This window comes from Octopus sinensis, linkage group LG6 (genome assembly GCF_006345805.1).
Source record: "Octopus sinensis linkage group LG6, ASM634580v1, whole genome shotgun sequence".
NCBI classification, from domain to species: domain Eukaryota; kingdom Metazoa; phylum Mollusca; class Cephalopoda; order Octopoda; family Octopodidae; genus Octopus; species Octopus sinensis.
In genome coordinates this window covers 9225704-9248998 of record NC_043002.1, presented here as the reverse complement: position 1 = coordinate 9248998, position 23295 = coordinate 9225704, and the positions used below count along the sequence as shown (strand labels likewise).

Sequence of the window (23295 nt, the reverse complement as noted above, 5' to 3'; positions counted from 1 at the left end):
AGCTAAAACAGTCTCAAGTTCTTGTAGTGATGATGGTGGAGGATATCAAATCCTTACTTGCTTTTCTAAAATGCACCACAAATGTTCAATAATATTGAGATCTGGGGATTGTGGTGGTTAGATAAGACGTTCAACTTCACTAGAATGTTCCTTGTGCTATTCAGTAACAACTTTAGCTGTGCGAGTTGGTGCATTATCATCCTGAAAGATTGCGTTTCTCTCCGGAAACATTCTGCAACCATAGAATGAATTTGATCAGATAAAATGCTTAAATAGTCTTTACTATTAATTCTGCCATTAAGGGAAACCATTGGGCCGGTGGATTTCCAAGATATAGCCCCGCCAGATCATCACAGATGCTCCTCCATGTTTAACAGTGGGAAGAAGGCAGTCTGAGTCAAATGCTTCTTTTGGCTGTCTCCACACGTATACTCGGCCGGTGGTCGGAAATAGGGTAAAGGATGACTTGTCCAAGAAAATAACATTCTGCCACTTCTCTAGGGACCAATTCTGTAGGTTTTTACTCCACTCTAAACACTTTGCAACATTTGTTTTTGAAAGTAGTGGTTTTCTGATTGCAGCCCTCCTGTGAAATCCAGCTTTGTGCAGCTCCTGGCAAACAGTTTTTGTGGAAACTGGGTTCTCGAGGTGGTCATTAACCTCTGCAGTAAATTTGGGAGCTGTACTTTTGTGATCCTTTCTAACAATTCGCATAAGAGTCCGATGGTCCCTATCTGAAAGTTTTGGTTTTCTTCTGAAGTTTTGTTTCGACGAGGAGGTTTTTCCTTCTTTCTCAAAGGCTGTCATTACTTTCGAGACAGTACTTCTTGATACACCAAACATTTCGGCTGTTTTCATTATGCCAGTGACTGCCATACGAGCACCAACAATTTGACTTCTTTGAAAGTCCGATAGATCTGTCATTTTAATGAATTTTAATTACCTTTTTCTGATATCTGAAAAGAAACAGCCATTTTAGCAAAACATATTAAACAATACTAATAATAAATAAAAAAAACATAAAAATAAACAATCTTTTGACGGTTTTATAGATATTTTAAAATTATGATGCTATGATGCTTGGTGTTTCCATTATTTTGTCCAACCCCTGTATGCATTCATGACTGCTAGATAGTGATTTCAATTCGTAGACCGTGTAGTGCAATATGTTCTTGAGCAAAAACACTTCATCCCATGTTGCCCTGCAATGCAATCACTTTAACACCTGAACAGGTGCACTGTGTGGTACACAGTGCACCTGTTCAGACAACACTGATTTGATGGAGAGTGTATCAGATCTATGTATAGGTAACAGGAAATTCAGAATATTTTGTGAATCTATTTGCTTCTTTATTACCCACAAGGGGCTAAACATAGAGGGGAAAAACAAGGACAGACAAACGGATTAAGTCAATTACATCACCCCCCAGTGCGTAACTGGTACTTAATTTATCAACCCTGAAAGGATGAAAGGCAAAGTCGACCTCGGTGGAATTTGAACTCAGAACGTAACGACAGACGAAATACGGCTACGCATTTCGCCCGGCGTGCTAACATTTCTGCCAGCTCGCCGCCAAATATATTCACATATTTTGTGAATCTATTGCTATATTATCAAGAATTTCATGCCCACTTACTTTTTTTTTGTTATAAATTATTTATAGGTTTACAAGGAGCTAATCACTGAATTGGAAACTTAGACATAAAACACACCTAATACTTTATGCCTGTTGATATAGCTTCGCATTATAAATAGCCAATATAATATTTATGAAATAGTCTCTGGTTTTTATTTACGATAAATTTTGCATCCACACATCTCTACATCATTGTAATTTTTTCTTTCAGAAGCCTTAGCATTATTGGAAGAGCTGAGCAATGGAGGAGATGTTCACGTGGGTCTCCCTCACAATATAGAACTCTCCAACAGCGATAGTGATGCTTCAGATGATGAAGCTGTAGGTTCCTAGGTTCAACTGAAAAGAGGGCTTTTGGAAACTGGGGCACAAGTTTCTTGTCAACAAGATATACTGTTTTACTTGTTTCAGTCATTTGACTGTGGCCATGCTGGAGCACCGCATTTAGTCGAGCAAATCGACCGCAGGACTTATTCTTTGTAAGTCTAGTACTTATTCTATCGATCTCTTTTGCCAAACCACTAAGTTACGGGAACATAAACATGCCAGCATTGGTTGGCAAGCGATGTTGGGGCGACAAACACAGACACACACATACATATATATATACATATCCATATATACAACGGGCTTCTTTCAGTTTCCGTCTACCAAATCCACTCACAAAGCTTTGGTTGGCCTGAGGCTATGGTAGAAGACACCTGCCCAAGGTGCCACGCAGTGGGACTGAACCCGGAACCATGTGGTTGGTAAGCAAGCTACTTACCACACAGCCACTCCTGCGCCTATCTGAAGACTGTTCCAAAATTTTTTTAAATAACATGAGGTGAGACAGATTTGAGAATATATTGAGAAATATCCATTTAGTGGATAAAGCCAATGCTTCAGGAGACGATCATGTATTCAAACACAGACCTCTACTTGACCACTTACAAAACAAATTCAAGGAACATGGTGGCTTGGGAGAACATCTCTCTGTTGACGAAAATATGATTCCATGTTAAGGCAAGCACTATGCCAAATGATTTATAAAAGGGAAACTAATTCGGTTTGGTTTCAAAGTTTGGACCCTTTGTTCTCAGTATGGATATGTGCATGCTCTTGACCTCTACACTGGCAAGAAAGACGGTCCCCAAAAAACCGCAAATGCATTTGGCCTAGGTCGGAATGTTGTCCTTGATCTTATTCATGCTGTAGGAGTAGCAGACAATAAAGGTTTCAAAATATTTTTTGATAAACTATTTCACAAGTATTCAATTGATGGAGAAACTTTTTGAGAAAGGAATCTGTGCACCAGGAACCTGCAGAGGAAATAAGACAGCTAGATGTCCTTTCAAAACGAAAACTGAAATGAAAGCATGCCCCCCACCCAGAGGAACCGCTGACTTCAAGTCCACTTCAAAGACAGTCGCCGTGAAATGGAAAGATAATAACGATGTTGTTCTGCTATCAAACTTTTGAGACATTAGGGCCACAACCTGGCAGACGGAGCTCAGGTGAAAATCCTCGGAGTGTCTGTTTCGGTAACCGGTGGCTCCTTGGTTGTTCTGTCCCTGCATCAGCGGACAATCTGCGGCAAACAGGATGTCTCTACATGCGGGATTGTTGGGGACCGCTTGTGAAATCCACATATTCCCACGAAACTTCTTCCATGGTAGAAGAAGCCGACTCACCCGCCCAGGGTGAATGTCGCCACAAGTACAAGTAAGTTGAGCACTATGATTGGTCTCAAAAGAAATATGTTCCAATTCCACAGCCTGAAAACATGCAAAATTAGACAACAAATATATGAGATTTGTTGACCTTCTGGATCATAACATTGGTTCCTATAGGATTCGAATGTGGCAAAATAAACGGTGGCCTATTTTTTCATATTTTGTGGCAACCTAAAATGCATGCATCATGATGAATAGAGCAGGGCACAAAATTACATTATACAATTTCATTGAAAACATTTCTCTAACCCTATTGAAAAGGTATGGCACTCCAAAGCTGCTCATTTGAAAGACAATGCAAGATATGATGGCATTGGATTGAATATATTCCAAATGAAAGGAGATGCAAAGAGTGCTCTGGGAAAAGTCATTTCATATGTGAAAAATGTTATGTAGGTGTTCATCCCAAATGTTTCAAGGAGTATCATCATCATCATCATCATCATCATCATTTAATGTCCGCTTTCCATGCTAGCATGGGTTGGACGATTTGACTGAGGTCTGGTGAACCAGACTCCAATCTTGATCTGGCAGAGTTTCTACAGCTGGATGCCCTTCCTAATGCCAACTACTCCGAGAGTGTAGTGGGTGCTTTTTACGTGCCACCGGAACAGGGGCCAGTAAGGCAACGTTGGTAACGATCACGCTCGAATGGTGCCCTTTTACGTGCCACCGGCATGGAAGCCAGTTGGCTGCTCTGGCAACGATCATGCTCGGATTGTGCTCTTGGCACCCTACTAGCATGGGCACAAGAGCCAGTAAGGCAATGCTGGTAACGATCACACTTGAATGGTGCCCTTTTACATCAAAATAATAGTGAATTTTCACGCAAATTCATTCACTAGAAAAATTTCAGCACGAATAGATTAATGATATAAATGAAGTAAAACAGCTATAATTCAGCATCAAGAGTTCAGGTGACAGACCCGACTCACACAAAGCTTATCTCTAACCAACAGGGTCTACATTGTAGTTGTCTGAACATTATTTTTGACAAAGTGCAAGGCCAATTTTTGCAAAAGAGGGCTTATAATTTAAAAGAATTTAACTAAGTCCTGGTATATTCCTTGTACTTAATTTAGCAACTCTGGGGAGATGAAGATAAAGTTGATGTTAACAGAAAGTGAACTCAGAATGTAGAAAGATGCATATAAGTATATAGTAAGGTATTTAATATGGTGCTATCAATTTACTGTCCAATGGAAATTGCAGTTGTGATACCAGTGCCGGTGGCACGTAAAAGAACCATCTGAACGTGGCCATTGCCAGCGCCGCCTCGACTGGCTTCCGTGTCGGTGGCACGTAAAAAGCACCAACCGATCGTGGCCGCCGGCAGCCTCGCCTGGCACATAAAAAGCACCCACTACACTCACGGAGTGGTTGGCCTTAGGAAGGGCATCCAGCTGTAGAAACACTGCCAGATCAGACTGGGCCTGGTGCAGCCTCCTGGCTTCCCAGAACCCGGTCGAACTGTCCAACCCATGCCAGCATGGAAAGCGGACGTTAAACGATGATGATGATGATGATGATGAAATCACAGCAAATAAACCAAATAATGTAAGATAAATGTAAAAAATAAAGAAATTTTACCTGGAATATGGAAATTAATTTTATGACTCCATAATGTCTGTTTAAAAGAAAGAAATATAACAAATAATGATGATGATTTCTAACACAGTGCCATGGTTTAAACAATAATGAGCTCAATAATAATAATTATTGTAACTGAATTCATTATGGTTTAAATAATGATTTCTTTTAAATATAATTTATTTTCTGAATAGAAATAACGACCAACCAAAACTGTAATGATAATTATGTAATTATCAACTGTATTATTAGTAAGTGGAAAAGTCATCAAATTACAGCAACAAAAAAAAAAAATTAAAATGTAGGTATCAGAGAAAAATTGATGTCATTAATAATTATTACTTAAAAATTAGTGCACCAACAGCCTACACCTACATTTCAACTAACCAATAAGGGAGCCTCTAACTGGTTACTCAATCTGTTAGAAATAGCATTTAAATCTCCCTCAAGTAACATCTTACTGTTCTGGCAGTTGCCAGCCCCATCTGGCCTCTGTGCCAGTGGCACATAAAAAGCACCATCCAATTGTGGCCGTTGCCAGCCTCGTCTGGCACCTGTGCCGGTGGCATGTAAAAAGAACCCACTACACTCACGGAGTGGTTGGCGTTAAGAAGGGCATCCAGCCGTAGAAAACTGCCAGATCAGACTGGGCCTGGTGCAGCCTTCTGGCTTCCCAGATCCCCGATTGAACCGTCCAACCCATGCTTGCATGAAAAGCGGATGTTAAATGATGATGATGATGATGTTGGATAATCTAGGTCTACAGATAAAGAAAAAGATGGGATGGTACAGCTGGAATGCTTTTGATCGGAGATCTCCATCACGGATAACCTGGAGATAAACAACATCAACCTACTTCACAAACCAACAAGGGAGCACCTATGTGATGATTCAACCTGCTAGAAAATGCAGCCTAATCTCCCTCAGATTCCCCCTACTGTCTATAATAAGGAAATAACAGAGACAATGTGGACCTACATACCACTAAAACTGATGAAATGGTAATTTTGCTCAACTAGGGCTCATCTAGGCTAAACAACAACAATTTCTTTCTTACTTTATGGCTGGTCAGTATTAAAATGAAGTCAAATTCTAAAATTTTCCCCCAAAATATGTAAACATAGGAATTTGGACATTTTCTCATGCCATCTAAAGAAGCTTTAAAAAATTATATGTAAAAATTGTAAAATGAAAAAAAAAAAGAAAGTTACTTACTGTAAATTCTGGAGACAAGCTTTTACTAAGTTAATTTCAACATCTGCTTCAGTAGCAATGAATGCCACATGGTTGAAACCATCAAGATACGGAAGAATCTAAGAAAGAAATTATTAGAACAAATGAGAAAAATAACTGGAAATTATTCACTGATTTAAAACAATTCTTACTCTAGAACATAAAATTAAACTCCAGTTTGCACTGAGAGAGTATACAGGGGTTGGTTTTTATCTTAAAAAATAAAAATGCCATCTGCTTTCACCATTCAGATGACATCTACTTCTATACAGTTAGATGTGGTGTGCAAGAGAGACAACTGCGCTGGTATGGTCATGTGGTGAGAATGGATGAGGATAGCTGTGTGAAAAAGTGCCACACCTTAGCGGTTGAGGGAACCTGTGGAAGAGGTAGACCCAGGAAGACCTGGGATGAAGTGGTGAAGCATGACCTTCGAACATTAGGCCTCACCAAGGAAATGACTAGTGACCAAGACTTTTGGAAATATGCTGTGCTTGAGAAGACCCGGCAAGCCAAATGAAACCATAACCTGTGGCCTATGCCAGGAGCGTAACCAGCCCGCTTATGCGTACCTTTTCCTTCTTTGGTCACTAAACTCTGCTTGCAAATACCTGTTGAGGTAGGTGAAATCAAAATCAAAATCAATTTGATGACTAGCATCCGTGCTAGCGGGGTGCAAAGAGCACCATACAAGGGTGATCGTTGACAGAGTGGCTAACTGGCTTCCGTGCTGGTGGCACATAAAAAGCACCATTTGAGTGTGATCATTACCAGCGTCGCCTTACTGGCACTTGTGCCTGTGCTAGCATGGTGCCAAGAGCATCATATTACTACTGTAACGGTAATGAGTTGCTGCTTGCACTTTTTGGGTGGAACTGGTGCAATCACGATTTCCGTTGCTTTACTTTCCAGACTCTACCAGTCAGAAACAACAAGACGCAAACGTAAAAAATATATATACTCTTTATTGTCTTATCCAACACGAAATAAGTGGTGTATCTGGTATCCCTTGGTTCTGGGCGTGCAAGGCTGAACTTTAACGCTGTAGATTTTACAATGTTCAACTGCAAACAGAACTGGTCAAAATGGCGTCAGGAGAGAGCGAAGATAATACGCGTCTGCTTCTATGAAAGGCTTTCTGCTGTCTGGTGACTGCTACGTGTCTCTGGACGCTGGTGGTCAACGTTTTACGCTCCCTTGCCTCTTTGTTAAGGCTCGCTTTTCCCTGCCATTCAACTAACGCCACGACAGCAAATCCCTTCCTCCGGTCTTCTCGCATGCACGAGAGGGCTCTTCCCCTCTGCCTTGGTGAAAGCACCAACTCATTTGTGCATGTGAAGGTTCAACGATGGTTGTGGCAGTGGGGTCATTAAAAGATGTGGACACCTCAAAATTATGTTACGAGGTCAGGCTGAACTGTTCACTGGCCGAAAAAACTTTCCAAGACGATTTATATTTAACATTCTCAATTGACTTCCCAGTGACAGTTACAATACTCATTGAACTTTGCTCATTTTGAGTATTTTTTCTTTTTTTTACCTTTTGGTGAATATTTTTTTTGTTTATACTGTAAATTCTGCTATTTTGTTATATTGTGTGCTATTTTGGTTGTCTGGTGTCCACCTTGAGTTTTTATAGTCACTACAAGGAATTTTGTTCGTGCTTAGGCACTGGGGGGGAGCTTTGTAGTGATCCTATACAACGGTGCGTGCGCGCACCGTCCTTTTCTGTTTTGCGCGTGCGGGGTTGGTGCTTTCACCAAGGCAGAGGGGAAGAGCCCTCTCGCACATGCGCGAAGACCGGAGGAAGGGTTTGATGTCGTGGCATTAGTTGAATGGCAGGGGAAAGCGAGCCTTAACAAAGAGGCAAGGGAGCGTAAAACGTTGACCACCAGCGTCCAGAGACACGTAGCAGTCACCAGACAGCAGAAAGCCTTTCCTCCGGTCTTCGCGCATGCGCGAGAGGGCTCTTCCCTCTGCCTTGGTGAAAGCATCAACCCCACACGCGCGAAACAGAAAAGGACGGTGCACGCGCGCACCATTGTATAGGATCACTACACTACCTAGGGTGCCAAGAGCACCATCAGAGCATGATCATTGCCAGAGCAGCCAACTGGCTTCTGTACCCATGGCATGTAAAAGGGCACCATTCAAGCGTGATCGTTACCAACGTCGCCTTACTGGCACCTGTGCTGGTGGCATGTGTAAAAAGATTTGAGTGAGGTCGTTGCCAGTGCAGCCTGACTGGCCCCCGTGCTGGTGGTATGTAAAAAGTACCCACTACACTCTCGGAGTGGTTGGCGTTAGGAAGGGCATCCAGCTGTAGAAGCACTGCCAGATCAGACTGCAGCCTGGTGCAGCCTCCTGGCTCTCCAGACCCCGGTTGAACCGGCCAACCCATGGAAAACGGATGTTAAACAATGATGATGATGATGAAGACAACTCTGAAATGACCCAGTCTATCCAAATGCAAATAAATACCATAAGTATGTAAAACTAAGCACTGTAAGCACTGGGAACACTCTGTAACCGTTAATGCTGCTTGGAGAGAGAGGGGTTTCAGTAGGGCTGACTCGCTTTACTCTGGTGACCCCAGCAAATCAGATTCATCATCACTATAATCTTCACCAACATTCAGAAGGAATATTTTAGAGGAACAAATCTGAGAATCTTCTATATTCTTAACCCTTTAGCATTTAGACGGGCCATATCTGGCCCCAAATATTATATCTGCTTTATATTCAAACTGGCTACAACTGGCCTCTCACACCTACCCTACAGTGTCATTCCAAAAATATATTTTCACATCATTGAAACCTTAAAGCTACAAAATAATGCAGGATTAATTGAAAATGGTGTAAATAAATGAATATTCATCATCATCATCATCGTTTAACGTCCGCTTTCCATGCTAGCATGGGTTGGACGGTTCAACTGGGGTCTGGAAGCCATGGAGGCTGCACCAGGCCAGTCAGATCTGGCAGTGTTTCTACAGCTGGATGCCCTTCCTAACACCAACCACTCTGTGAGTGTAGTGGGTGCTTTTTATGTGCCACGGACACAGGTGCCAGACGAGGCTGGCGAACGGCCATGCTTGGATGGTGTTTTTTACGTGCCACCGGCACGGAGGCCAGGTGAGGCTGGCACGGCCACTATCGGATGGTGTTTGTTATGTGCCACCAGCACGGAGGCTAGTCGATGCGGTACTGGCTACGGCCACGTTCGGATGGTTTTCTTATGTGCCACCGGCACTGGTACCACCAAACTACAAATTCCATTGATGTTTATCTGAAAAAATAATCTGAACGCTAAAGGGTTAAACAGATTACTGGCGCAACCTCACCTGTTTTGTAGTAAGATCCCATTCAGAAATTGAACCAGAGTCTTTGACCAAAATAGGCACATCATGATCAGCAACTGCGGGAGGCATTGTAATCCGGGATGTGACTTTCAAATGTATTGTGGTTGATTTGCCTAGAATGATATAAAAAAAACATACATTAAAAAAAAAGTAACCAAACTCATCATTATTCATCATAATCATCATCATTTAATCCTTTGGTGTTCACATTATTCTGCGAAAATTAATCCTTTTTTATCCACATTGTTTTGAACTAATCGGGCATTAATCTTGTAGCTATGAGATTTTGATGAGGTAGCTGTTAATTTTTAAAACAACATTGTAGGGTTGGTGTGAGAGACCAGATCTGGCCAGTTTGAACATAAAACAGGCAGAATACTTTTGGTTGGATATGGCCAGTTTAAATGCTAAAGGGTCAACGTTTGTTGTCCATGCTGTTACATCCATTTGCTCATGATTATATGACTGGAGTGAATTTCATGAAAGTAATTGTTTTAGAGATGAATAGTTTTTACTAATAGTAACTATGTGGCTATGAATTAGAGGCAGAACCTGTTCTATGTTTGGAAAACTAGAATAAACAGAGTTATCTGTAGTAAGATTTGAAATTTTGACCATGCAACTTATCTTCACAACAGCTCTGAAAACTACTTTTAATAACTTGAGTAAACAAGCAAATGAAAAGAGCTAATGGAGGAAACTCTATATGGTTCTCAACCTGCTGGAAATGGAAGTCAAATATCCCTCAAACTAGACACTTCATCATCATCATCATCATCATCATCGTTTAACGTCTGCCTTCCATGCTAGCATGGGTTCGATGATTTTGACTGAGGACTGGCAAACCAGACGGCCGCACTAGGCTCCAATCTTGATCTGGCAGAGTTTCTACAGCTGGATGCCCTTCCTAATGCCAACCACTCCGAGAGTCTAGTGGATGCTTTTTACGTGCCACCAGTATGGGGGCCAGTCAGGTGGTACTGGCAACGACCTCGCTTGAACCTTTTTACACGTGCCAGTGAAGCAATGTTGGTAACGATCACGCTCGAATGGTGCCCTTTTATGTGCCACAGGTATGGAAGCCAGTTGGCTGCTCTGGCAATGATCACGCATGGATGGTGCTCTTGGCACCCTACTAGCATGGGCACAAGTGCCACTAAGGCGACGCTGGTAACAACCATACTCGAATGGTGCCCTTTTATGTGCCACTGGCACGGAAGCTGGTTAGCTGCTCTGTCAACGATCACACTTGTATGGTGCTCTTTGCACTCCACTAGCACGGATGCCAGTCATTGAATTGATTTTGGTTTTGATTTTGATTTCATATTACTAGAAAATAAAATCTGAGAGATGGATTTGACTTATTATTTACACTTATATATTGGAGGTGGTAGGCAGTGCAGTGCAGAATAACTGCGAGCTCCTGGTGAATGAAAGGTTTGATTCTCATTGTAACTATTTCAATTTGTGATTAATACATTTGAGCAAACCATGAAAGTCATAACTCATATTTCTTCAGTCCCTGAAATTGTTAGCACCGAACACTGAAGAATGGTTGCTGTTAATTCTGAAAAGCCAAACAATGCATTAACGTGTGTGTGTGATAAACACTCAACCTGTGTATTAGTGTATCCATAACAAAGTAAATGTCTTCTAAGTTAGGAAGGTCCTTTTGGTTGTTACAGTTGTTTAGCACCGAGTCAGCCTTGATTGAGCAAGTCTATGATCAGAGACCCTTATGTTTGGGAGCTGATTCTTAGCTCTGGTTCCAGAGTGTGCAACGGATGAGAAATCATCATCATCATCATTGTTTGACTGTGGTCGAGACAATGGAATTTACTATGCTACGCCAGACTTCACGGTCCATCAGGGCATTACGGAGGTCCTGTTGCTGGATGCCTGAATCCCTGGAGATTACATCAGGGTAGGAGAGTGTGCACCCTCTGGTATTGCGAGTAGATGGCTTCCAGAGGAGAAGAGTAGAAATTACCTCGTTCTCAGCTCTACAACAATGTCCAGCAAACTGGACTCTCCTACCTTCTACAAGAGATGACACAGGTGGTAATTTCCCATATATTTGTACTTTGGTTGGATGACGCTTCCACGAGAGATTTTGAGCTCTCATAAGGAGGCGAGTGTAAGTTCCATCCAACTGCCTCTCAAGCTTCTTTGATAATGTCCAGGTTTCTGAGCCATATAGTAGAATTGGATGAGAGATAAGTCTCTCCTTGGGCAAGATGTCAGTCTACAATAAGTAATATTCCTAGGTAATATGATATATGAATTTTTTGCGTAATGAGATAAAAAGACCAAGGGCTGTATAGATATTAGAGCATTTATAGATAGAAGGTCTTACAGCTGTTTCTAGAATATTAATTAATAATAATATCCCTTCATCGGAGACGGTGTGAGAGGAAAAATTAAGTCATAGTTAGTTTCGATGTGATACAAATAGAGAGTGAGGTGGAGGAAAGAAAATAGATGTAAGATATGTATGGTTATTGAGTTCATAAATCTGTTTTATAGGCATAATGGTATATATATGTATTATTCCAATATCCTTTGAGTGAAATCTAAAAGTCCAATAGGTAATATGATACTTATTCTTGAGAGGAACATGAACTAAGATCACATAGTTAAATACCTGCAGAAGACTTGAACTTACAAACTAGTTTCTCACTTACTCATTGGCACATGGCACATTCCGTGTGTATTTAAAGCTTGGAGGACATCTTGCATTAATTTTGGTATTTCTTTTCTGGATTCTTCATTTGATAAATAACCGCTCTCAAGCTGTATATAAAGAAATTAAATTAGATTTATACTCATTAATTAGAAAATCAAATAAATAACTGAATAAATTTTAAAATAGTCAACAGTTGCTATGATTCGATCTGATAAGTAATCACCAGTTAGCTTTAAAACAAAATAATTAAATTAAATAGAAGTTACAATCAGAACAATAATTAACATAATTAAAAAAGACACCCAAAACAGTCTATATAATTCAAAAGAGAAAGTGAAATTTGGTTGCTTTTTCTAGCAGGTCAAGTAATCAATTGGTTCTTTGTATACAGAGGTATGTATCAATGGATGATCAATTCCTTTGAGCCTTTCTCAAAAGGTCTGTTAAGTATTGCCAAAAATTTGCAAAACTGAGACAATATAGAATTGGTATACAGTCAAGAAGCAGAAAGTCCCTTGATTAGAAATAAAAACTGAATTCTCAAATCACATCTATCAGTCTTAAAAAAGGTAAGATATGTTGGATAATGCAATCCTAGTTATAGAAAAAGATGGAATGTCTACACAGGTGCTAATTAACAAAACATCTGCAATGGACCTGAACTTAAAATGTGATATGATATTCCCTTAGTTCTTATTACAAATATTAAAAAATTAACCCCACCCCACCAAATAAAAAAAAAACAAGAAGAAACTTAAACGAAAATTCCTTCACATTATAGTGATATTTATATATTTGGCCATCATACAAAGTTGACACTTGTGCATTAATTATTACGTTTTAATATAAAGAAATTGTGAAACTGCTATCCAGACAAACTTTTTCATTCAGTCTCTATGACAATCAAAGATTACCACTGTTAAAGTTCTACTATTTAAAACTGATAAGGCATAGCATACAATGCTACCGAACGTTGTAGAATCTATTCATGTCATAATTACTTCAAATTGATGGTTAAGATGGTTATAAGCTTTCATACACAACATTTATTCTCATATCAGGCATTAAAAAATATCCAGTAATGAAGTTAATCCTAGAGATGATGATGATGATAGTCTAGCAGGATCTATGGAAATTCCATGTTTTATAAATGTTCTTATTTTGAGGCTTAAGTTTATAAATCTTCATAACTTTGCTTTATTATGCTAAAGATTTTGATTATGTCTTTGATTTTGTTCAATAATTAAGGCTGGGACAAGTAGAATAATATAGATGATTTCTAACTTGGGCACACGGTACAAATTTTCTTGAACAGTTATTATGTCAAACCTAGCACCGATTCTTATACCCATCATCCATAATAATAAATTCTCACCTAGGTATAAAATGTGAGTAGCCATGTAGCTTTTCTACAGTAAGAAATCTATCCTGACCTCTCATCACCTAGCATAAAACCATCTCTGTCTCTATCGTAGCTCCACTTAAGGGATCTTAGTTTTGCAAGTGGCATGAACTCGCTAGTGCTGGTGCCATGGAAAAAGATTAAAAAAGCATCCAGTACACACTGTAAAGTAGCTGACATTAGGAAAGGCATCCAGTTGTAGAAAACCAGGCCGAAGCAGATTTTGGAGCATGATACAGTCCTCCGACATATCAGATTCTGTCAAACCATTCAACCTATGCCAGTATAGATAGGTGTTAAAAGATAAGGCGGCGAGCTGGCAGAATCGTAAGCACGCTGGGCGAAATGCTTAGCTGTATTTCGTCTGCTGCTACATTCTGAGTTCAAATTCTGCCGACGTCGACTTTGCCTTTCATCCTTTCGGGGTCAATTAAATAAGTACCAGTGACGCACTGGGGTCGATGTAATCGACTTAATCCGTCTGTCTGTTCTTGTTTGTCCCCTCTGTGTTTAACCCCTTGTGGGTAGTAAAGAAATAGGTAATCATAAAATATTTAGATAAAAACAAAATTTTTAAAAGCTTAAAGAAATATTAATAATGGAATGTAGTATTTAATACACTACCTCTAACTGAGTCAAGTAAGCAGAAAGTTTCTTAACCACAGGTTCATAGTCTGTTGTACATGTTTGTTGGTCAAAAACAAAGCACAGGTTGAATATAAGGGCATTGCGGGCATATTTAGGACTATCAATGTGAACAGGGTAACCAAGGATTTTATGGCCAAGTGCATTTCTGAAAATATAAAATACGAAAAATATTGTTAAAAATAAAAGCTGGGTGAAAAAAAAAACAATTGAAAAAATTTGGGGGAAAAAAAAATTTGAACAAGAATGTTGGATAGCTAAATAAAAATCATGATAAGATTGAATGCAAATAGCATAGATGTGTAGAAGTAAAATGGTGAAATGATATGACTTTGGACTAACCACTAGACTTAATTCTACATGCCTCACTTCACTTAGCAGTCAGGAATTAATATGAAATCATATGGGAATGTTACCCGATTTTACATAAATGCATTGAAAAAAAAAACAAATATTGGCGTCACCTTACTAGCACTTGTGCTGGTGGCATGTGAAACATTCAAGGGAGGTCGTCACCAGTGCCGCTGGATTAGCTCCTGTGCAGGTGGCATGTAAAAAGCACCATTTGGGCATGGCTGTTGCCAGTACCACCGAACTGGCACGAGGGCCAGTTTGGTGGCCAACCACTCTGAGAGTGTAGTGGGTGTGCCACCAGCATGAGGGCCAGTTTGGTGGTACTGGCAACAGCCACGCCCAAATGGTGCTTTTTATGTGCCACCTGCACAGGAGCCAGTCCAGCGGCACTGGCGACGACCTCGCTCGAATGTTTCATGTGCCACCAGCACAAGTGTTAGTGAGGTGACACGGTAACGATCACGCTCAAATGGTGTGTTTAACGTGCCATCGGCATGAAGGCCAGCTTGTTGTTCTGGCAACGATCTCACTCGTATGGTACTCTTAGTGCTCCACTAGCAACAGATGCCAATCACTGAGTTTGATGGAAGTTTAAAAATAATAATAATAATGAAATTATTGTATACGGTGCTCAGGTGCACCACAACTTGTCAGAAAGTGCATATAAAGAATATGCAGTAATGTAGAAATGTCTGGGAAGCGAACAGTGTATGAGTCAGATACATGCTTGCGTGTGTATGGAGGGGAGAAAATCAGGTGTAGTGTTGGCGAATCTCAGGAAGCATGGAAGTTTTGAAGGATGCAGTGCTCCGAATGTAGGGAAGTTGTGTTTATTTTAGTTTGATGAGCCAGAAAATATGTATATTTGTCTAGAAGTTTAACTGTGAGAGACTAATCTTTCTAGTTAGATAGACAAGAATAACAAGTAATGCTTATATCTTCAATACAATGTCTGAGGAAAAGTTGATAAGATTCACATCAATTTTCTTTTACTGTTTCACATCCAATTTTCAGTGTCATTATGAAATCATCATCATCATCATTGTTTAACGTTCGTTTTCCGTGTTAACACGGGTTGGATGGTTCAACCGGGGTCTGGGAAGCCAGAAGGCTGCACCAGTCTCCAGTCTGATCTGGCAGTGTTTCTACAGCTGGATGCCCTTCCTAACTCCAACCACTCCATGAGTATAGTGGTTGCTTTTTACGTGCCACCGGCACAGGTGCCAGCGGCCATGATCGGTTGGTGCTTTGGATATATGTTTTTACAGTTGGATGTCCTTTTTACTCGTAACCTCTTTACTGTAAAAAAGCCAAAAAATTATTGTAAGCAAACAATAATTGAGTTTTTTTTTCAGTAGTAAACTGTGGTGAAATTTGAACTCATGTAGTAGATACTTCAAACTTCAGAACCTGTATCATTAAAAGCAACGAACAATTAGTAAATCAATTTGAAATGAGAGACCATAATTACTCACACTGTAATATCACGCTCAAATAACTCTTTTTTAGGAATGATGTAAATATGAAGAGCATCAAAAGTTTCTTTTTTAATCAGATCTTCTGGTATCTGAAATAAAAACAAGAAATAAGTTGTTATCTTTGGTTAAGAATGGTCAACTCCAATTTAGTAGAATCATGAACAAAATATCCAATTTTGCATATCTAGCTATGGAATGATTTCTCATGATTTAGAACATGTCCCCTCAGATTTAGAAAATACTTGAAAGATTGGTTGAGGGTGTTTTCAACGATACATTGAGTAGGTCAATCAAAAATGTATAAAGGGTTCTTACCCATTTGTTGAGTAAATGTTAATCAAATGAACAATGCCAATTTTTACAAAAATGTAGTGCAGTTAACCCTTTCAATACTAACCCAGCTGAAACTGACTCTGGCTCTGAGTACAAATGTCTTGTTTTCATAAGTTTTGAGTTAAATTCTTCCACCAAACCTTAGTCACAATTTATGTTCCTAACACTAGGTTAATGAGAACTAAATTATTTTACTAAATTCTTTGTTACATTTAAAATAATTGAAAATCACAGAGCATCTCAAAATAAATACAGTAATGAAAGGGTTAATGGAGTTGATTCCACACATATTTTACCAATCTTTTGGAAAGCCAAAAGACAATGTGAACTTTCGGCAGCATATGAAATCATTATAAAGAAAGATGAAGGTAAAAATTGCAAAACTTTAGTCTGAGAAGTAGTGAAATCGGACATTTCTCCTGGGTAATCTTGATCTCTAACTGAATATGGAGTTATGTTAGAATTTAGAATATTGTGCTATTTACCTTGAGAGAATCTTTCATAAGCACTCATGGTGCATAAAAACACTCATAATTATATCATTGGCAGATGAGAATCATCTGCTACAGCCATCAGAATTGCCAGAACATGTGCTTTCACCCTGCTATGGGTTCCTCAGTGATAGATGCCCAGCAGCACATCATCATCATCGTTTAACGTCCGCTTTCCATGCTAGCATGAGTTGGACGATTTTGACTGAGGGCTGGCAAACCAGATGGCTGCATCAGGCTCCAATCTTGATTTGGCAGAGTTTCTACAGATGAATGCCCTTTCTAACACCAACCACTCTGAGAGTGTAGTGGGTGCTTTTTATGTGCCACTGGCACAGAGTCAGTCAGGCAGTACTGGCAATGACCTCACTCAAATATTTTTACACGTGCCACCAGCCCAGGTGCCAGTAAGGCGACATTGGTAACAATCACGCTTGAATGGTGCCCTTTTATGTGCCACCGGCACGGAGGCCAGTTGGCTGCTCTGGCAATGATCACGCTTGGATGGTGCTCTTAGCACCCTACTAGCACGGGGCACAAGATCCAGTAAGCCAAAGCTGGTAATGATCACACTCGAATGGTGCCTTTTATGTACCACTGGCACGGAAGCTGGTTAGCCGCTCAGTCAATGATCACGCTTGGATGGTGTTCTTGGCACCCCGCTAGTACGGATGCCAGTCATCGAATCTGCCATCAACAATATATAGACTCTCAATGTCTATTCAGCCACTGGTGGTGCATCAATGATATAATTACAAGTGTTCTTATGTACCACGAGGTCCTCTCAAGGTAAAGCAGCATTCTGTGTTCTGACACACCCTCTGTGTTAAGTTGGAGAGCAAGATTACCTTTTGGTATTAAAACAACTTCTATCGCTATTAATTATTATTAATAAGCCCACTGGCTATTTGCAACACCAGTGCATGAATAGACACTGATATTCTATATATTGTTATCATGCAGCTAGATATCTGTCATTGAGGAGCCTGTAGCAGAGTGAAATCATGTGATCTGGCAGTTCTGGTGGTCATTGCTAATAATTCTTGTCTGTCATCATCATCGTTTAACGTCCGTTTTCCATGCTAGCATGGGTTGGACAGTTCGATCGGGGTCTGGAAAGCCAGGAGGCTGCACCAGGCTCCAGTCTGATCTGGCAGTGTTTCTACAGCTGGATGCCCTTCCTAATGCCAACCACTCAGTGAGTATAGCGGGTGCTTTTTACGTGCCAAATGAGGCTGGCAAACGGCCATGATCGGTTGGTGCTTTTTACCTGCCACCGGCACATTTTATGAGTGTTTTTATGCACCCCAGGTCCTTATAAGAGATCCTGTCACAACCTTCATGTTAAGGTAGAGATCAAGGTTACCTTTAGGTATTAACACTGCTTCCGTCACTATTATTTCTTAATGAGCTATTTGTGACACCAGTTCCTGAATAGACACCAAGGTTCTATGCATCCTGTCGCATCTTATTTCCCTCTATACATAAATGATAGAGATTCAGTTGTTATTGTGCTGCAGAACATCTGTTATGGAAGAACCCCTAGAAAGGTGAAATCCTGTGATCTGACAGTTCTGGTGGCCATAGCAAATGATTGTTGTCTGTCAACAATATAATTACAAGAGCTTTTATGCACCACAAATCCTTATGATAAGTCCTCCGAAGGTAAATAATGCAGTATTCTGAGGAATTACAACCGTGTTTCGTGGTCTGCTACCACAACAGCTCCTTTATAGGATCCAGTTAGCTCAAGACATCATCAGGAGGAACTACGTCTGGTTTCGGCCCCTACTCCTTGACCGTTTTGATGTGCCCCCCCCCCCCCTTGGAGGTGTGTTCAGCTCTGGTGTTGGGTGCATGTCTTCTTTCTTCTGTTCCCTGGCCTCTTCAATGTATCGTCAGCGAGTGTCAGCCAGTGACTGACTAACTTGTCATATCTTTCCCTTTAAATACCTGCTGCTAGGCTCCAGCACTGACTTGTCAAATTTTCCCCTTTAAATACCTGCCACTAGGCTCCTACCACAGCCTCCATATTAAGTTGGAGAACAAGATTACCTTTTGGTATTGATACTTCTGTCGCTATTAATTACATTTTTCAAAAATTGTACAAACTGAGCTAACGAGGGAATCTCTATGTTGCTCAGCTTCTAGAAATAGCCAAATTTCACTCAAATCATACCTTATTGTCTTCAAAAAGACAGGACATGTTTGGATAATGCAATTCTAGACATGCAATGTCTGAAAAATAGAATGAGATTGTTATGAACAGGATACCTTTGACCATAGAACAACTTGATAAGGCTTGATTGGGGGGGAGGGCAGTAACAACATTAGATAAATCAACTGAAAATTGAAACCAGGTGATAAATTTGATTTACTGAGAAATGACCACTGCTTATAATGTAACTCAAAACAAGTAATAGAGCAAACCGGGCCGACGCAGGAGTGGCTGTGTGGTAAGTAGCTTGCTTACCAACCACATGGCTCTGGGTTCATTCCCAGTGCGCGGCACCTTGGGCAAGTGTCTTCTACTATAGCCTCGGGCCGACCAAAGCCTTGTGAGTGGATTTGGTAGACGGAAACTGGAAGGAGCCCGTCGTATATATGTATATATATGTATGTGTGTATATGTTTGTGTGTCTGTGTTTGTCCCCCCACCATTGCTTGGCAACCGATGGTGGTGTGTTTACGTCCCCGTAACTTAGCGGTTCAGCAAAAGAGACTGATAGAATAAGTACTAGGCTTACAAAGAATAAGTCCTGGGTCGATTTACTCGACTAAGGGCGGTGCTCCAGCATGGCCGCAGTCAAATGACTGAAACAAGTAAAAGAGTAAAAGAGACTGTCTAATGTACCACTTACATAAAACACTTTCTTGAAATGTATCCGGTACTTCCGGTACCTATACCGAAGTTACGCCTCTTACATCCAAAAACGGTACAAGGCCAGTCGGATACTCCAAAGCTAATATCGTTTATGATCAATAATAACAAAAGCACCAACAAACATGACAGAGTGACTAGTATGAATCAAGAACAATACTAAGAACACGACCCACTAAAACAAACAACACTACGTGATCACCCGAGCTGCTAGAAATAGCAACCAGCTCTCTCTTAAATCATATCTCACCAGCTTAAAAACTGATACATTCCTGGCACAAAAGAAAAGGCAGGATGTTCAAGGCTGGAAAGCTTTTGATTATAGGTCCACTTCAACAGAACCCGACTTGGACGTTGAACAACTTTCATAATAGAACTGTAGCGAATTTTAATCATAACTGGCGTATTTATTCATATATATATATGTACTTATGTGTAATATGCGCTAATTATTCTATCTATCTTTCTATTTATCTATCTATCTATTTATCTATCTATCTATCTTCCTATCTATCTATCTATCTATCTATCATCTTATCAGTTTGTTGTCTATACATAAGAGAAAAAAAATAGTATATTCAATTTGAGTAATAGGGTGGTTATATTTTTATATCTCGTCGAGCAGTATATTACTAGTTATGGTATATATATATATATATATATATATATATATATATATATATATATATATAAAACCATATATATAAATGAAGGAGCTTATATGCGATCATTCGAACTGCTAGAAATAGCAGCCTCATCTCGTTCAAAGGGAAGATACACTGAATTAAGTCGTCTTTAATATATAAAAAGAAAAAGATGGGATGATCCTAGCCGAACCGTTTTTCATCATGTGTTCAATCAGAGCTGACTTGGGGCTAAACTTCCCTTTAAGTAGCAATTTCACTTCCTTTTCATCGCTACTAGTTCCAAGAAAGGCATGGGCGTAACAGTTTCCCCATCTTGAGGCGGCTACGGTACCTATACCTTGTGCCTCTGATAGAAATCAATATTCGACGGCCAGAGTTCGCACATCACATAATTCCATAAGATAAAAAAAAGAAAAAACGGAAGAAAAATATTTAGGATCGATTTTAAAGGATCTTAAATGGAATACTTGGAGCAAGCTTCCATTCTTTTCTAAATTTATTCATTGAGTATAAAAATGTAGCATTTTAATCTTACCAACCTGATAAGCTATGATTGGTCCTTGGGTCGGATGGAATTCACAGAAGAAAATCCCTTTAATCTGGTTGGCAGTGGACATGTTTCCTTAATCAGTGGTGGGGGAAAAAGAGAAACAACAGAACACATGAATAGACATCGAGAAGAGAGATGACACTTGAGGATGAAGCGGTGAAAATGAAAGTGGTCCGGACAAGTGCTCCCCATGGTTATCTCCCCTGAATGAGACTATCGCTTAATTGTTTTGAAGGGAAGCAAAGGAGGGGAGGGGGAAGAAGCTTGTAGCAGAATACGTTTTATATATTTCTTTACTGCCCACAAGGGGCTAAACACAGAGGGGACAAACAAGGACAGACAAAGGGATTAAGTCGAGTAGATCAACCCCAATGCGTAACTGGTACTTATTTAATCAACCCCGAAAGGCTGAAAGGCAAAGTCGAACTCGGAACGTAACGGCAGACGAAATATGGCTACGCATTTCGCCCGGTGTGCTAACGTTTCTGCCAGCTCACCGCCCTTTGTAGCAGAATACGTATTCTATGAGTGAATGCTTCATACGACGCAATTTTTAATCTTTCTACATACAGAGAACAAATGACACTCAAAGCATCGGTACTACGAGCGAACAGTGGTCCCGGTGCGCGCACTCGCTCTAGCTAGTCGTAAGAAGTCGATTCTACGACTTTTTAACCCTAACCCTTGTTTGTTTATAAAAATAACTGGATCTTTTCGGTTTGAACGGCAGTTTTTTCTAGCGGTGTCATATGAAATTGTCACCCATAATTATGACCCTAGTATCAATCTATTGCATTTCAATCTGTTTTAGGGTTAGGGTTAGTTAGGGTTAGGGGTGGGGGGAAGGGTATCTTTTTTTTCTTCAGAAATGTAAATAAATCCAATCTGTTTCTTAAACGAGGGACATATTCATACGGCACAGAATGTTTTCACCTCAATAGACGTCATTGATTGGTTGAAATTGAAGAAAAAAACCAACAAATTTCTTACAAACTATAGAATTTTCTCAATAAAGCCAAGAGAAAATGATGTTTTATAAACAGATTCTACCAGTATACGAAGTTTAAAAGTGTTTAGTTACGTGGAAATTATTTTAAAAAACTGCCATTCAAACCAAAAAGATCCACAATTTGTAATAGTTAAGCACTGGGGTTGAATGTGGACTTATTGATTCATAGCAAAAATGATTTTCATGGCATTCATTAGCCTATAAAAGTGTATAATTACACTGAATATGAAATCAATTTGAACAAAAACTGATGCTGGCAGCCAAACAGAAAAAATCCGGTACTTTTCCAAGGCACAAAACTAAATTGCATCTCATCGAGTCTAACTCTTTTCCTAATTAGTTGAGCTATGATCCTCTACATACATACATATATGGTGGCTATCCCCTCGTTATCGAGTATGGCCATTGCACGAAGCTTAATCAATGTTGTTATCGTGCAATGCCTGTGCAAGAAGATTTTTTTTAAAGTGAGGAAAAGCTGTGCACTGAGTCAATCCCACTCACTAAGCAACAGCAGATATAATCCGAAAAGAAGAACAAGTCAGCATCATCGGTGACCACTGAGCCGCAGGTTTTATGTCAGAGTTATCCCAGTTACCTGAGTTACCTTCTCCTAGAAGGATGCCCTAACAAAGGCTAGGAGTCGATCGGGTATTCAGTCCGATTATTTCTATGTCCCCGCGCATGATACAGCCTTAAGACATTTATTGGATGGCTGTTGACTCTCAAGAGTTCCTCCGCCCTTTGACGGGTTTTGTTTTTCATCCCGCAGGGTGTCCAATAAACACCCTCCTCACCAAGCAAGCTTGGTGGGGTTGCCGGTTTAGTTGCCGACGACCCGACCATGGAACAGGTTGTACTGGGTTACATGTTACCAGTAGCACTCGAAAGTAACCTGACACATACATACATACATACATACATACGTACGTACATAAATACATACATGCATATACATACACATATTTATGAGACAGAATACAGGGTCAAATTATCCAGATTTTAATTTTCCATTTCATTCCTGCCTGGGTTTCATTTTACTTTTTACTCCTCTCCAGGCGATAATCCTTCAGTATGGATTAAACCTATCTTTAGAAATAGCAAAATTAAAAATAAATGAAATAAAAATTATAAGAGTTTTAAGTCTAAAGGGGAATAATAATATTAAGTATTAGTAATAGCAATAGTATGTTATCTGGTATAGTAGTAGTAGTAGTAGTAGTACCTATTTCTTTACTACCCACAAGGGGCTAAATACAGAGAGGACAAACGGATTAAGTCGAT

The 23295-nt window shown here is 39.9% G+C and overlaps 1 protein-coding gene across 1 annotated transcript in view; it reads right to left on the bottom strand.

The window, feature by feature from the left end:
- The window catches only part of LOC115213427 (GATOR complex protein NPRL2), a 33473-nt gene extending 12275 nt beyond the window's left edge, over window positions 1-21198 (bottom strand). Inside the window, exons 1-7 of the mRNA XM_029782400.2 lie at window positions 20992-21198; window positions 16098-16189; window positions 14248-14416; window positions 12220-12328; window positions 9518-9648; window positions 6158-6255; window positions 4943-4979 (exon numbers count right to left, since the gene is read on the bottom strand). Of these exons, the coding sequence (XP_029638260.1) occupies window positions 4943-4979; window positions 6158-6255; window positions 9518-9648; window positions 12220-12328; window positions 14248-14416; window positions 16098-16189; window positions 20992-21069 (714 nt within the window). The 5' untranslated portion in view covers window positions 21070-21198. The remainder of the gene's footprint in view (window positions 1-4942; window positions 4980-6157; window positions 6256-9517; window positions 9649-12219; window positions 12329-14247; window positions 14417-16097; window positions 16190-20991) is intronic.
- Between the last annotated feature and the right edge of the window lie 2097 nt (window positions 21199-23295).